At 62.7% G+C, this 15,723-nt stretch overlaps 1 protein-coding gene across 1 annotated transcript; it reads right to left on the bottom strand.

Annotated features, from left to right (window-relative positions):
• Window positions 1-1,676: 1,676 nt before the first annotated feature.
• Window positions 1,677-13,211, bottom strand: BESB_062500 (uncharacterized protein; the record flags this gene model as incomplete). Its single annotated transcript, XM_029364664.1, has 3 exons — window positions 1,677-4,772; window positions 5,148-7,595; window positions 8,019-13,211. 3 exons carry the CDS (start codon window positions 13,209-13,211, stop codon window positions 1,677-1,679), a joined length of 10,737 nt encoding a protein of 3,578 aa, XP_029219372.1.
• Window positions 13,212-15,723: the final 2,512 nt, after the last annotated feature.

Raw genomic sequence — 15,723 nt, 5'->3', positions numbered from 1 at the left:
CGTAATGAGGTCATGTTTAAAGCAGAAGATCCAGACGCGAGCCGCACTAGAGGGGCCCTGTTAATGAACCTGCTTGCCCTGGGGGTATCGTGTCTTTGAAAGGCAGGGGTGGGATATACACGAACAAGAGATATCTATCTAGTATAGCATATTCTGTCTCCCACATGTATGCGCCGACGCGGTCGCCATTACCGACAGAGGAAAAGCGTTCTGCGGGGAAGTATCTCGCTCGATCTCTGAATACCATCATCACACCGCACGCACACTGCAAGCGCCAATATTCCAGAGAGTGAGTGCATGTGTTCCGTGGAAAGGGCCTTCGTGTGGCATTTCGTATACAAGAGAATGTGAGAAAGCCTGAGCCGACACGCCTGGAGGAGGCCATAAAGGATTGAAGTTGCGCAAGGTAACCCACCGCTCAATAATGACATGCGAAACTGGAGAGGCACGTAAAGCATGCCCTTTTGACTTGACGAAAATCCAAAATGTATGGGGGCGAGAATTTTCAGAACAAGCTCTACTGGTCGTTTGGCTCACAGACAAGTGCTCTCGATGGACGTAGTAGTGCCTAAGCAATTTCTGGTCCGATCTGTTCTAACCTATGTCCACAAGAGAAAGGGCTACGGCCGTCTATGCAGGGGAGCCGCACCAGTAGAGTTCCCAGCAACCGTTTCCGCGCCTGAGCATCTGTTGCGCGTCACCGCGACCGCAAAACTGTTTACACAGTCGGAAAGAGGCCATTATCATACAGAACAAACAGCCCGTATCTCTAATCACTGCCTGAGCGGCTGGACGCCGCCGAGGCAACGGGACGGGAGGGGGCCCTCGGACGCCGGCCGGGTGCTGCTTGAGCGGCTGACGAAGGCAAAACCGCCACCGTGTACCATGCGAGGCCCCTCAGCTCTTCTACCTGTTGTTTAACTACGATACGCTAGACGCTCGACCTTCTGTATCCCCGCCGGGAGCATTCTGAACTGCGCGCCCATATGAAGAGTCGTCCTTCCACATTTCCGCAGTCCTGTCAGAAGACGGAAACGACGCAGAAGTCCGACTCAGTCGCAACCCGAGGCTGCGTGGAATGCATTATTTCAAAACCTAGCACGGAGAAACACATTACGGGTTTTGGAATATAACAGGACAGCTAGAGAGGACGCTCGGGCGAACCCGATCGTTGCCGGCGCGTCTTGGACTCTGCTAGCTTCAAACTTGATACGCCGATTCCTATGCCCATGCAGCACAGCCGAAGATGAAATCCTTTTTCTCTCTCGTCATGCTGCGCGCCGCCTCGCTCCCTCTCTGAAGACCACAGCCTGCTCGAGCTCCTCACTCACTCGCGCCTCCGCCGTTCGTGCCCCACTGCTCATTCGCCCTCTCTAGCCTCCCTCCCAGCGCAAATGAATGTTGCCCTTGTCGCATTGCGAATGTCTCCGGCATGCCACCCGTTCTCTCTCCCTCTGAAACCCACGCATCCCTCACATCCCATCACACCGCTCGGCCTCCTCTTCGGTTTCATTCGCATTTCTCCCCTCCGTCGCTACCACGCCATGATCCTGCTCGCTGAGACGTCTTCACTCCCTTGCAGCTGTTTCGACTTAGCGGGTCAGGAGAGTGCGTGCGGAGGCCCTTAGCCTGTCTCACAAGTCGTGCTGCATCTTGATCCACGCTGCGGTTGTGATCTAGGCTCCGCCCTCTCTGTGGTCACACCGTGACGCTTGCTGCGTGAGACGAGCGCAGGCGAGGGACGAACCGCCAATTGCTTTCCGTTTGGCAGCTAACTCGACTGCGAAGAGCGCGGAATCGTCGTGATATAAGCCGGCGGTCAGATCAAGCGGATGCGCGCATCGGGCCTCGCTCTCGAAGCCTCGTTCACCTCGCTCGCCGCAGCGACTCCACGCAGCCGTCCACGACGTCAGAGGCGTCTGCTGGCAGACGGGGCAAGCGAAAATACTTTCGCTGGGAAGGGCATCCACTTTCTCTTGTTCTCGCGCTGGGTCATCCGGCCGTCGCACCTCGTTTGTCCAGGGGTCGATGTCTCTGGCTCCGTCCTGGCGACCGCGCCCAAGCGCCCACGGGCGGCTGCGGCGCGGAGACGGGCCCGCACCCGGCGCCCGCGCGGAGACACCGTGGGGCGTCGCGGAGATCAGCTGGCGAAACCCAAGGGAGACAAGAGGCCTCGAGCTCGCGCCCGTTGGCCAGTAAGGATCGCATTCTTTCGCTGCGATGCAGCACTCCAGATGCGCTGTATGGCCGCAGAAAAACACAACCGCTGCTGTAGGTTTCTCCTCACCACCCGGAGCGTCGTCCGGCGCGGAGCCTTTGAAGCATGCGCCCGAGGAGAGGGAGACCTCCGGTGCCCTCTCCAAAGGGAACACACTAGAGAAAGAAGCCGGTAAGGCCGCAGTAGGGAGAGCCCCGGGCGCCTCTGGCGAAGCCGCCTTCAACGGGCCTTTTGGGGAGACACCAGACGCGCAGCGCCACTCGACGCGCGAGCCAGGCGGGCACCCCACAGAGTAGGTACAGATCACGCAGCGGGTTTCCGGCGGCGCGAATGCACAGCTTGCATCTGCGGCTCGTCCCAGGGCCTCCCGCGTCTCGTAGAGGTGCTGCAGCAGTTTCTCCGCCCGTCGCATCTGACCCACAGACACCTCCTTCCCTGGCTCCGCGCCTTCCTTCTCCAGGTAGAGCCACTGGACGCCTTTCTTCGTCTCCTGGTTTCCAGTAGGCCTCGCCTCGGTTCTCTCCTCGTCACCTTTCCTCGCCGACGACCGGCAGCTGTCGCCAGCTGTCTGGTTCGATTGCGGCGCCTCCCCTCTCTTACCCAGGTCTTCCGCAGCGTCTCGTGCGTCTCTAGATGTCTGCGCGCAGCCGCCAGAGGCATCTAAATGCGCGTCGTCTTGCCCTTCGACCGAGTCCGCCGCAGGCCGCGCGGATAGCCCCCCCGAAAAGAGACTGCGAGACTTGCGGGCCCCGCGGGGCGCGGCCCCCGCCGCGGGCGCCGCGCGGCCGCTCGATCCGCCGCCGCCTCCTGGGAAGAGAAATGAGCGAAACAGACTCTGGTGCCGGCGTCGTTTACTGTTTTCCGTCTGTTCAGCTGCGCCAGTCTCTCGTCGCCCCTGGCCTGCCATCGCCGCCGCGGCTTCTCCGTCTTCTTCCAGCTCGTCAGACGATGACCGTCCGGCGCTCCTCGTCTTGTCCCCTTTAGAGTGTCTCCGCATGCCGGTGTCTGGGCCGTTGGGTTTGGTCGAAAGACTAAGCGCAGGCTCCCACGTGGAACCTGCTTTCCTGCTGGAAGCATCGTTGACACTATGCCGCCCGTTTCTCCACTGCAGCCGGTCTACACCGCCGTCCCCAGCTTCACAGATGCTGCCGGCGTCTCCGCTGAGGCCAGCGGCGTCGCCGTCCTCCTCCCTCTCGCCTTCGGCCTCTCCTCCTCTGAACTCTCTGAGTCTATCGCGAACTAATTCGAGAAGCTGCCGAGTCCTTCGCCGTTCCCTTCTGCGTCCGTCGCCGCGGCGCTCGCCACCGTCGTTCTCCACCTCTCTCTGCCGCAAGCTCTCCGGGCGAACGGCAACTCCTCGCCGTCTGCGGCGAAACAGCTGAACAGTCAAGTCGCGCAGGTCGTGCTCTTGACATCGCTCAGCAGCGCCCCAGAATTCGTCCCGGAGTTGCCTCTGCTCGAAGAGACGAGCCAGGCGCCGCTCGAGCCTCGGCACCAGGCGCAGCGCATGCGACGGGAGTCGCTTCAGAAGCTCCAGCGGCGCAATCACCGCCGCCGCCGCTCGCGCAGCGGCCTCGGCCGCCCCGCCGTCCAGCGTCCCCCGCCGGGAGCTCTCTGACGAGGAGAACGTCAAGATGGACGATGCCTTCCGGATGATCGAGCTCACCTCCGACGCCTCGCACTCAGCTCCAGCGATCCTCAGCGTACCTGCATTTATACTACTCAGTTGCGCCTCAGGCGCGGACGCAGCCTCGAAAGACGAGCGATCCAACGCGTGTTCGTTCGACAGAAGAGGGGACCCGAAATCCGCTGAGCGACCGTTTTCCTCGACAGTCTCCGAAGGACTCGCCACTTCGGAATCTTCCGAAAGACACGAGCTGCCCGTGACTTTTCCCGTGCCAGCTCCGTCAGCCGCGTGTTGCTCGCTCAAGGAGATCGTCTCGCCCCCACTCGCGCCCAGTCTCCTGTCGCCCCGCTGGAGCCAGGCCGCGCCGCCGCCGCCACAGGCACCGCTCACGTTGTCTGGAGGACCGCCATCATTGCCGAGCCTTTCTGATTCGCACATTCGCCCTGCCACGAGGGAGGAGTCCAGCGCATCGAGACTCCGCGCTGAGAACCCCTTGTCCCGTGAATACGCCTCGAACGCAGCCAGATGGTCTTCCAGCGCCGTCAGCAGCTCCGTGATGAAGCAGGGCCGCTCGACGACTGCCGCCACCAGCATCTCCCAGACGCGCGGGTCTGCGCTCTCCCAGGCGAGGGACACGGCGGCGGGAATGTCCGCCAGGTGCTCAAGCGTCAGCTGAATCGCCTCGGCGAAGCGGCCCAAACGCCCCAGCAAGAAGGCCTCGCAGTGCAACAGCGCTGGCGGCAGCCGCGGCGAAGGGGAATCCCACGGCGAAGCGGCAGCCAGAGCGACGTGCGACGCCTCGTGCTCGCCTGCGAGACGCGTCCCACTTCGGCAGACTGCCAACGCTTCGTTGTAATCATATCCTCCGTCAGCAGCTCGCAGAAAAGACAGCAGGAGGTGCGGCGCGAAATTCAAGAAGAGACGAAGCTGCACAGACCACAGGCCCACCAGAAGGTCAACACAGGTGACAGAGGCCAAGCAGATCTCACATCTCGCTCACTGAGCCGTCTTGAGCCATGAGGAGAAACGCTGAGGCCCCGAGGGGCGCAACACCGCCGAACCCCGACAGTGTTCATCTTCTTTGAGGCGAGCCGCAGAACACGCAGGCCTCGAAGAGACACTCGGCCTCTGCGTTGAAAGACCAGCGCAAGCCGCCTCTCTGGGTCGCCTGTCCTACTTTCTGTATTCACGCTCGCTGTGTCTCAGCTTTCCACGCCCCTCCTTTCATTGGTTGTGTGCAACAGCGACGGCTGCTGCTTCTCCTCCAGTAGATCTGCATCGCATATTCCACGTGTGACGAACCTGAAGAGGGTAGTAGCGCCTTGTCGCTGCAGGGCAAACCTGGAAGACCTCCTTGAGGTAGGCGTGGAGCCAGAATGGAGTGGCGGCGCGTTGGAGAGCCTGCACAACCTCAGCGACGGGATAGAGGAAGGCCAGCGCACCGTCGTCGGTGTTCCCTTCTTCAGACAAATCTCCCCTCGCACCTGACTCGTAGTCTGTGCGGTCGCCAGAGCCCGCGCGATGTCCGCTTGCCTCACTTTCGTCACTGCTGCGCCACTCAGGGGCGGTGACTCCGCGTGCGAGCCTCTCCGCCCCATCATGACCGATTCCGGAAGAGTCCTGCAGCGAGGATGTCTGTCTCTTCATGTCGCCGCGAGTCGGTGACACATCCGCGAGACAGAGATCCGCGCTTCGGCATTGATAGGTCAGCAACTGGAGCGTTTGCACCGCGTTCAATCTGAGAAGTTCTGCGGCCCTCTCAGGGACTTTCTGAAGCGCCGCCTCTGCCGCGAGCGTCGCAGCCTCTTCTTCTCGCTCACGTTCGCCGTCCGCATGCGTCTCGTCGATAGGATGGCATCCGGAGAGCAATTCGCTTGCTTTCCGCAGCCCCTGAAGGTCGCCGAGGCGCGCGCCGACCCTGTCGGCCCCGGAAAAATCCTCCACTGCAGAATGCGCAGAGAGACGGGCCGCGGCAAATGAACCTCCCTCGTGGAATGCCGCTCGGTCGACGTCTCCCTGAACCGCGTTGCCGTTGCTGGCGGAGGAGCCACCTTTGTCTGTCGGGCTCCAGCGAACGGCACCCCCCCCGCTGAGCCCGGACCCCACGCCGCCCGCCGCGGACGGTCCGCCCCCCGGAGACACGAAGGAGACACGACTGCCCGCAGAGCCTCCGTAGAGGCTGCTGTGGAGGGCGCTGCTCGACCTGCTGCTCCGCGGGCGCGGACTCCCCGCCGCCGTCGAGACAGTGAGCTGTCTGCGGCTCTGCGTCAGCGCGGCGGCCCTAGCCTGCGCGGCTCGGGCGGCGCAGCTCGCCAGAAACGACAAAACCTCGGGCGAGCGGAGGCGCAGCAGCGAGTCGAAGGCGACGTCCAAAAGCAGCAGCTGGGTCGCCAGAGTTGCCGAGGCCCGCAGCAGACACACACGCCTCCGCCTGGCCTCCTGCCGGGAGAGACTGAGGCCTTCTCGGCGCGCGTCCCCAGGCGCGCGCGGCTGTGGAGAAAAGAGATACGCAGAATCAGCAGACCGGCATGTCTCGTGAGACGATGCGCTTTCCTCTGGTTTTTCTCCAGACGCAGAAGACGGGGTGACAGCGAGGAAGAGGACGGCCGCGCAACAAGCGGCACAAGGCTCCACAGCGTCCGGCGCGCGATTCGCTCTACACAGCCCTGTGCAGGGGAAGTTCAGTAGCCGCGCGATTGCTTCCGATGATTCAGCTGGGAGTCCGCTATTTCCCCAAGTAGGCGTTCGCGCCTGTGATGACCGCGGCGAGTCGCTTTCAGGCGCATTCTCAGCATCCGACGCGACGTCTACACTCGGCCTCTGCGCATGGGGGGAGCTCGAGGTACCGTCATCCTGCGCACTGTCAAGTGCGTGCGAATCCCGCGAGCCTTCGTTTGCTGCGCAGGGCTCTGCAGGAACCGAATGTTCGAAGTACGGAGAAAGCAGCGCGAGAAGGGGACGACTGTCCGTCGCGCAGGTGGGGGGAGAGGGCGAAACGGGCGCGCCGGTCTTCTCGTTCTCCTCCGCTACCCTGGCGCGCGTGAATGCAGGTAAATCGCGTTCGGCGATCGGCTGGAGGCAAAAGACGAAGCATCGCAGACGGTTGAGAACTCGCAGGGTGGCGGCTGCTGGCAGCCGCCACTGCTGAACTGCGAAGCTAAAGGCCGCTGCATAGGCCACGACGGAGCCGGGGGCGCGCGTGTGTACGGAGGGTGAGGACGGCGCCGGGCGCGCAGCGCCGTTGACCTTAGCCTGCTCCCTCGCGCCTTCTTCTCTCGGCGCGCCGCGTCCGTCCTCTCCTCGCGCCTCAGAGGCTCCCCGCCCTCCGCGCTCTCCAGGGAGGGCACGCGGCGAACAGCAGGCGAGGAGAGTGAGAACAAGCTCGTAGACGGAGGCCGGCGGCTGAGCCTGCACAGACGGCGACCGCGGGCTACCCGGAAGCCCAGACGGCGAGGGAAAAAACAGGACGAGGAGGTGCAGTACAGCAAACGAATGGAAGAGGAGAATGAGGGCGATCCAGTCTGGTGTCGCGTCACCGTGGTCCGCTGCCAGAAGAGGGACGAGCGAGGCCGCCAGGAGACAGCGGCCCGCGTTGAGCATCTCCACGATGACGCGTCCGCACACGGCCGACCGAAAGCTTGGAGAAACGCGCCCTGCGACGCGCAGGACCTCCGCCAACCAGGTCGGGCATCGACGGCGGTTCACCGACAGGAGCGCCAGCGCTCGGTCTACATCGTCACGCGGCCGAATCTGCAATCCGCAAAAGACCACAGGAAAACCCCAGAGAGCACACAGTGGAGCGACAGCAGGCTAGCATCAATCCACGGCAAGGCGCAGCTCAAGTTCAGCCTATTTGTCTCGCTTCTAGAGGGTTCAGACGGCGAAATGTCTCAGCTACAACGGACAGAATGCCAAAACGGCATACATGGCAGCACTGAGATAACAAACATGTGGGAAATCACCGCGGCACACATACAAGGACCCGCGACTGCATCCCACAGAAAAAAGCGGTGGTAGCTGCACAGCAGACACATGCATCTAAATATACGCATATATATTTTTTTTCAATTGTGCATATATGGCTTGAAATAACAACAGCGGCCTAATCATCAAAACGATCCAACCACTCTACGGTCATGATGCAGCCACGCGGTCTGCTTCCTGCCGACTTACTATCCACATCGTCGCGTCCCTGGTCAGTAGGCCGCCTTCCAGCCAAAAGGCGTTCGCTACACGCGTGTAGCGAATCCTTTGAATGCCAATTTGCTCTGGCGACCCATCAGCTCCATCTTCCTCTCCCTCTCTGTCGCTCGGCGGACTGCAGTTGAGCAGTGCCTTGTATCGTTCCTCTTTTTCCGCTTCGCAGCTCTGGAACGCCCCGCCAGGCGGCAATGCCTTCTCATCTCCCGCGTTCATTGGCTCTGCCGGCTGCTCGGGAGCCCACGCGTCTTTGTCGCCCAGAGGCAGATGCAGAGGCTCACGCCGGACAACCTCCCCGTCTGTGTCAACGAGAACAACGCGTAGAGCGGCGCGCGAAGAAGCGCCCAGAGTCTCCCGCACGCTTTCGCTCGACTTGGGCTCCTCTGCGTGATTTTCGCCAGCGGCCGCTGAGCTGCTCACCCTCCTTGAGAGCTCCGTCGTCTGGTGGCGCAAAGGGGGAAGCGCGAGCGCGGCAAACAGAATGCGGCCGCTGCCCTGGCTTTCCTCTCTGCAGGCCGCCGTCCACCTTCGCTCGCCCTCAGGCAGGGCCGCCCTCCCCGTCCCCCCCTGGCTTACTCCGTCCGCACTCGTCTCTCCTTCTCTTGGGACTGCCGCCCAGCTGCACAGGGACTGCGCCTCCACTCCGTCGATTGTCTCCTCTTCAGGCTCGTCAAAGATGCGCGAACTGCCTACGGGCGACACGAGCAGGCCACACAAAGGGCTCGCCCACTCGAAGGCGAGGGACAAAACCACCTCGGCGAACTTCACAACAACAGTTTTTCCGGTCCCCCCACTCGAGCTGCCGGAGGCCTCGCCGCCCACCGCGAGCTGGGCGGCGCCTGTCTCCCGGGCCCAGATCCTGCCGGAACGCCCGCCAACCAGCCCTTGGCGACCTTGCCCAGCCCCAAGGTGAGCTGCCGGTCCGCCGCCCAGCTCCCGCGCGGCTGGCGCCCCAGGGTCTCCTGCGTCTGCGTGCAGCCCATGGTGTGGGGCCTTCGCCGCCAGGCGCTGCTGGAGAGGGGCGCCAGTCTCCATTTCCGGCGACTGTGAGCCGTCCAGCATCTCTCGAGAACGAATGCAGACGACGCGAACGAGCGTGGACCACGCGATGCACAGAACGTCGTCCGCAGCCCAGACGAGCTGGCAGGGCTCCGCCCGGGTAGTCTCGTTCCCGCTGGCGGCGAGCTTCCGACCCACAGCTGGCTTTCCGCCGCGACCCGGGGCCCCTGGCGCCCCCCCAGCGGCCCCTGTGTCCCCTTCGTGTCTGCCCTCGCCCTCGAAAAGCCCGGGTCCCGCGGAGGCAGTCAACTTGGGCACGAAGGTGACCTTCTGCTGCATGTCGACGTCAAGCACTTTCACGCCGAGAGACGTTGCCCACGCGACGAGGGAGCGGCGCCAGGAGACGCAGACGACCGGGCCTTCACCTGCGTGAATCACACTGCTGGATGAGTAGAAGAATCCACGCCGATGCAGCACCAGCCTCCCGTCTGCGCTGCCCCAGATGACGGCCTGCCGCGCAGGAGACACACACGGCGGGGAAGACGCCGAGACACTCGCGCGGGAGGCCGCGCTGGGGCGGCTCGAGGAAGACAGCGCAGAGAGCGAGGAGAAACGGTGAGTCCGTGCAGCGGTTTTCGAGAAGTTCCCTCGGTTTGACGGCGGAGGAGAGCGGCCTCCAAGAGTGTCGGAAGGGCCGAAGAGCGTATCGCCATTTGGCAGGTAGCGCGGGGAGTCTCGCGGATGCATCAGCTCCACAGAGTCATCTCCGGCGCTGCCGTAGAAGGGATGCAGAGCCACGGAGAGGAGCGGCTGAGGCAAGACAACTGACCAGAGAGGAGAAACGAGAAAAACTTCCGAGCCCGTAGGGGACGCGCTGCCGCTTGCCAGTCGGGCCCCAGTCTGCCGGCACCTCTCCATCAGACACGCCCCCGGGCTCCCCTCCTCCTGCGAAGACTGCTCGCCGCCTTGTTCGTCTTCTGCGCACGTCACTTGATGCATCGCGTGCAGGGGCAAACTGCCGCTTTGTGGCGCTGAGCCGCCAGCCCTCTGCGTCCGCTGGCTTCTGCCGCCTTCGCCCTCGACGCTCATCCGCCGCACACCCTCCTGAGGAGGCGGTTCACTCGCAAGCGAACTCCGCGGCCTGGCGGCAGGCGCAGGAGTCGGCGCCACAAAGGCAGTGGGAGACGCGGAGGACGACCCCACGGACACGGCCGCGAAGGACGGCCGCGTGCGTGTGTGCCGCCACGCGCCCTCCTGTCGAGTGCTGCCGCGGGTGCTCCCTGCGGCGGTTGCAGCGCTGCGCGAAGAGACACCCGACGCAGTTTCCCGGGCCTGCGCAGCTCGCGACGGCGACGACGGGCTAAAGGCCTCGGAGCCCGCAGGCGGGGACGACGGAACTGCGTGCAGGAGAAGGCGCCCGTCGTGGGCCGAGGAGGCCACGTGCCGCCCCGCCACATCTGGCGAAATCGCGGAAATCTCCGCCGCATGCCCCAACAGGAGAAACATGCACGGAGGCGAACCGGCGTCGGGCGGTGAGGCGGAGGTCCACGGCGGCGAACCTGTGGGGTCGCGTCGCAACGCGGAGACTGGAGAATGCGGGAGTGGGTCGCGCTGTCTGCGTCGCGGAAACTGGGGACTTGTGACAAGCGGGAGGAACTCTGAACCACGCGGAGGCGAGCTTTCGCGGCCGTCCGTCGAGTGCAGGCGACGGGGACAAGACGAGGGCAACAGTGCCTCGGTGTCCTTCGCTTCGTGAGACGAGTCGAACCAGTCGAAGACGAGCAGCACGCCTTCGGAAGTCCCCACAATGCCTCGGCGTTGCTCTGCGGTCGACGCGCAAGCCGAGATATTCAGACGAGGCTCCTGAGACGGCGGCGAGGGTGGTGCCTGTGGCGGTGTGCTAGGAGAGCGACTCGCAGAAAATGCCGTCGCCCTCACAGAGTCACTCGCACTCACGTCTTGCTCGTCTGAGGCCGCCGGCCTCGCTTCGTCCTCGCCCCCAGTGTCTCTCGGTCGCTCCAGCGGCGAGCCGAGCTCGACAAGATCGCGGCTCGCTGCCCTGCATTTCTCTCGGTGCAGGCGGCGGTTGAGAAGGCGGAGCGCCGTCAGCGCTCTCCAGGGTACTTGAGCCTCGAAAACCGTCGAGTCCGCCGCTTCCGCGAGGCTCCCTGTGCCTGCGGCAGACGACGACGAATCTGCCGTCCCACGCGCTGGACACGACGCGGCGACGGCACGACTCTCTTCTCCTTCTGCCGCAGTCGCGGGCTGACGCCAGCCGTCGTCTTCCGGTCCCGGACCAGGCAGCCGCGCAACGCGAGCCGCCTCTGCTGATGCCGAGAACGACAGCGACTGCGAGGTCCGCTCAGACGGCCACAGGCGAGAAAGGAAGGAGACGAGACGCGAGCCGCCGCCATCCACGATGCCATCTTTTGCGCGTGAAGAGACGTCGAAAAACGAGGCGACGCCTTCACGGTCACACTCCGTCCACCGAGGCGGTTCGCCCAGTCCAGCGCCCGCCTCTGCTTCGTCCTCATCTGTCTCTTCTTCCTCGCCACCTCCTTCGCGGTCGCTGCCGCCTGCTCGCGCCTCAGCCTCCTCCGCCCTCCCTTCCGCCGCGACTGTCTGCGGGGCTGCTTCGGGCGCGCCGGGTGGCGTCGCTTCCGTATCGTGACCTCTCGGATGCTCCTTCGCCTCGGGATTTGAACTCGAACGCGGAGATTCTGAGCGGCCGTCCGTCTGCGACGCTCTCCCCGCGCGCTTCTGCCTGCGACTGTCGCTGGTCTCAGTGAGTCTGCTGTCCGGAAGAGGAGAAGTCTCTCGCTCCTTCGCCCCCTGCTCACAGTCGACATTGTTTGGTTCTATCCGTGATACACCGGCGGCAACGTGATAGCTGCATGGGGCTGTCTCCGCCACAGAACGCAACGGGTCCTCCAGCTGTCCCTCTCCCTCAGTGGCCTCTGATGGCGCGCCGCGTGCCCGAGCCTCCTGCACATGCCCTGAAGAGCTGCTCGCCAACCTCCCCTCCACGCCTCCGTCGGCGCCCATTGGCCGTTCGTCGGCGTGTCCCTCTCGAGGGCTCCTCACATGAGGCGGCGACAAACCTGTTGAAGGCGAGAAAAACAACGAATCAGACGGAGGGGGTGAATCTGATCCGTCTTCGTCCCTCCCCTCGCTTTCGTACCCCGCTGACGCAACCGGCGCAGCCGGAGCCTGCTCCTCCCCCTCAAGCGCTCTCGAAGGCGACACATCTTCTGCCTCGCTCTCTCTGCCTTCTGCCAATTTCGTGGCGGCACCGATTTGCTCGCACTCGGAGTCTCTGAAGTCTGCCAAGTTGCACCCTTGGGCTCTCTTCTCGTCGCCACCCTCGACTCGCTCTCCTTGTTCTTCGCCACCGCGACTCATGAAATGAACCAGATCAGCTGCGCAGGCGTGGGCGGCCTCGCTGAAACGGGGTTCCGTGGGAAGCGATTCTGTCGAGCTCCCCTGGCTGACGTCGGCCTGTCCTTTACTCGCGTGGTGCTCCTGCCGCGTCAAAGGCGAACCAGCATCAGGCAATCGGGGCAGCAATTCAGAGGGGGAATGAGACGAAAAAAAGGGAGACTCCGCAGACGAGGTAGGGGGACGTCTCCCAGCCCCTTGAGTGTTTCTCCAACGCGTCGTGCAGGCGTTTGAAGAGCCAGGAGATTCTTCCCTCCCGGCTTCTTCGCTACATTCGGATGCAGCCCGCAGCAGACTGGATTCATCCACTGTAGACGAGGAAGGTGCGGCAGAAGGTAGACAAGACGCAGGCGGAGAAGACGAGGGCGAGACAGGAGGCAATGGGGAATCGGGAGACAGTGAGACAGAAAAAGACGTGGGCGGAGAGACAAGGGAGGACGAGGAGAGGCCAGCAGAGGGAGGGGAAGCAGAGCAAGAGGGTTCCCCTGCACATCTGCCCAACGTGTTTACCTCTATGGAGCATGGATTGTCACCCGAGTCGGTCTGAGGCGCCGAGCGCCCTCCTCCCGTGCCTCGCTCCTCTCGCTCGGCAGCGCCGGCGGCCTCATTTTGCCTCAACGCCCCGCCCACGTTACCACCGCTCGTCTCACCCGACTCGGCGGGCGCAGCGGGCGCAGCGGGCGCGGCCGCCCAGAGGGACGCAGGCGCGTCTGCGGACGGGTGCCCCATCGGCGTTCCACGCGAGAGGCAGCCGCTGCATCGAGGCCACACAGAATCGAAGGCAATTTTGGACGGAAGCGCACTTGCGCATGCGCTCTTAACAAGCAGGACGCACGCTGGAAAACGAGCAGACGAGAGACAAAACTGAAGGAAACACTGGTGTGGACTTTGTACTGACGGCACAGAAGCGACCAAGCACGTGCACTGCCTCACGTCTCTGAGCAAAGCCGTTCACCGGCCTCTCATAGGACAGTCGACGCACGCAAGAAGCCCGTCCTGGCACCGGAAAACACTTCCAGCGATGCCGCAACCTGGTACTGCAAATCGGGCGGTTTCCTTTGAGGATGGAATTGCGGTGCCGGTACCGGCAGTGTACGGACACTCTAGCAGCACTCCCGCGACCCGATGCAGTTCAGCGTCGAACAAGCTGTTTTCCAACGATGGCTTTTCGGCTACTTTCCCTGTTAGGCTTGAGCGCTGCCTGCATCGCCGGGAACGGGAGAATCGCTTCCGCTTAAAGAATGAGCTAGGAATGGCAGACGGTCAGGTGGCTTAGAAACCGACGCTGCAGTAAAATATCCCAGCATCGAAGCGTTGATCGGGCTTGAGGCACAGGCGGCTTGTGCTCCATAAGAAGCCGATTCCAAGGAACGTGCGCATGTCGTTCACAGCGTGCGGAGAGCCATGTTCACAGAAAAGAGTTCGCTCCCCAATTAGTGGTAAGGCTCGGCGGGTGAAAAGCAGAGTCGCGCCGACAAAGACATGAAATGATCGCAGCTGCCGTAGCGAGAAGCCGCAGAGAATGGTGACCCACACACTTTGAGGCACGCCGACTTTCCCAGCCGGCAAAACATTTGCGGAAGAAAGAGCGCCAGAGGAAAACCAATTAGTCTGTCCAGATATACGCCGCCCGGACCGAACTGGAGACAAGAAGGGAAGGGAGAGACTTGCCGAAAAGCATGACAGGGCTGTTCGCCTACGCTACGGACGAGCACCGGAGAGGAGCACGCATCGAACCGACATCGACTAGAAGACCTCGCAGATTTCAAAGTCAGTTGAACGAAATAGTAATGCCGGAATGAAACGTCAAAGGCAAAAAGGAGGGAACGACCACCGGACGATAAAGCAGAGCCTCGAGAGCGTAGAAAGGACGGATTCTTGAAGCGACGAGACTTCGACTGACGGGACGCTGTCGAGACAGAGACGAGGGACGGAGTGTTTCCGCGCAAGTTTTTTCTTCCGATTCGGACTAAGAAGAGAAACATACAAAATGCGCCTCTTCGGTTCTCGACAAACAAGTTTCTCGCGCTTGCTGAGCCAAGTGTTGTATCGCTGAGGCACCGAAAATCGACCTTCTTTTCTCCGCTGTACACGCGGAGCTCCTGCCTTATGACCTGTGTCGATCCCCCCGGCGAGGTCACGCTTCAGTCGATTCGGTCACTGTGTGCCGCGCGGTATCCTCTATCCACTGCTGGAGTTGTGTGAGCAAAATGTCTCACCCGCCAAGTCAGCTAAGGGGTAGAACCCCTCGCTCGACTCCGCCTCCATGGCAGAATCGACAGCCTGTCGTCGTGTTGCTTCGCGCGCAGAGAGTGCCCATTCTCTGCGCCACAGGCAGCGCGCCTGGCGCCTCGTACACAAACACAATAGAACTGTTTCCTGAGTGCGCTCTTCCACAGTTCTCAAGGCATTCGCTGCTCGTACTCACGGACGCAGAGCAAGCGGCACGCTGACAGCCCCTCGTCTCTCGAGTTTGTCGGCGCGTCTCTGCCGCGGCGGACACGCCGATGAGGTAGGCGCGACCCCTGCGCAGAAGGCGAGCTGACAGTCCCACGGGAACTCCGCCTGCGCACAGCGTGTCTTCCCACATGAAGGAATTCAGGCGCGCGTTGTTGCCGTCTGCTAAAGAGTAGAGGAAAGCTGCGCTAAACTTTTCGGTCTGCTTCGCATCACCCTAGTTTCCACTGTAAAGAGAGTAGCCGCCTGGCGGGCGCCAGGGGGCTGGGGGTTCACAGGGGGCGCCTGAACACGTCCAGATCGCTTTGCATCGGAGACAGGAGACGTGCGCGATGCAGACATTTGCGGAAACGGGCTGGACTCTCGTGTTAAGGCGTTCCTCCTGTGGCGCGTCAGCAGACAGCATGCCGGTTGTTCACACACGAGGCATGCGTGACCAGCTGCGGAGGGACACAGTAGGCTCTGGCGTGGGCGCCCAGCATTGAGGACGCCGTTCCGCAACAGAACAAACGATGCGGCTCTTGCTCGATCGTCTCTCATGGCTTCTGAATCTAACTCACTCAGCAACGGCGCGCCGCACAGCCGCGTCCCTCGGCGCGACCTTCTACAACACACGAGCGACTTGCGCCTTCGAAGCTCTCGGGTGCTCCAAATTTCCGCAAGCACCGTCGCCACTGCCGCACACATCGGCGAATGCGAGAGTCATGGACGCCGCGGAAATAGGTCGAGAAGGGGAAGTCCTACAGTCTCGTCTGGGGGCGCGTTTTTGACGGTGCCACCGTCT

This window comes from Besnoitia besnoiti, chromosome V, assembly GCF_002563875.1.
Source record: "Besnoitia besnoiti strain Bb-Ger1 chromosome V, whole genome shotgun sequence".
In the NCBI taxonomy this organism is placed as follows: Eukaryota; Apicomplexa; class Conoidasida; order Eucoccidiorida; family Sarcocystidae; genus Besnoitia; species Besnoitia besnoiti.
Note: the sequence above shows the minus strand (reverse complement) of the source record. Positions and strands in the feature narration are given on the sequence as shown.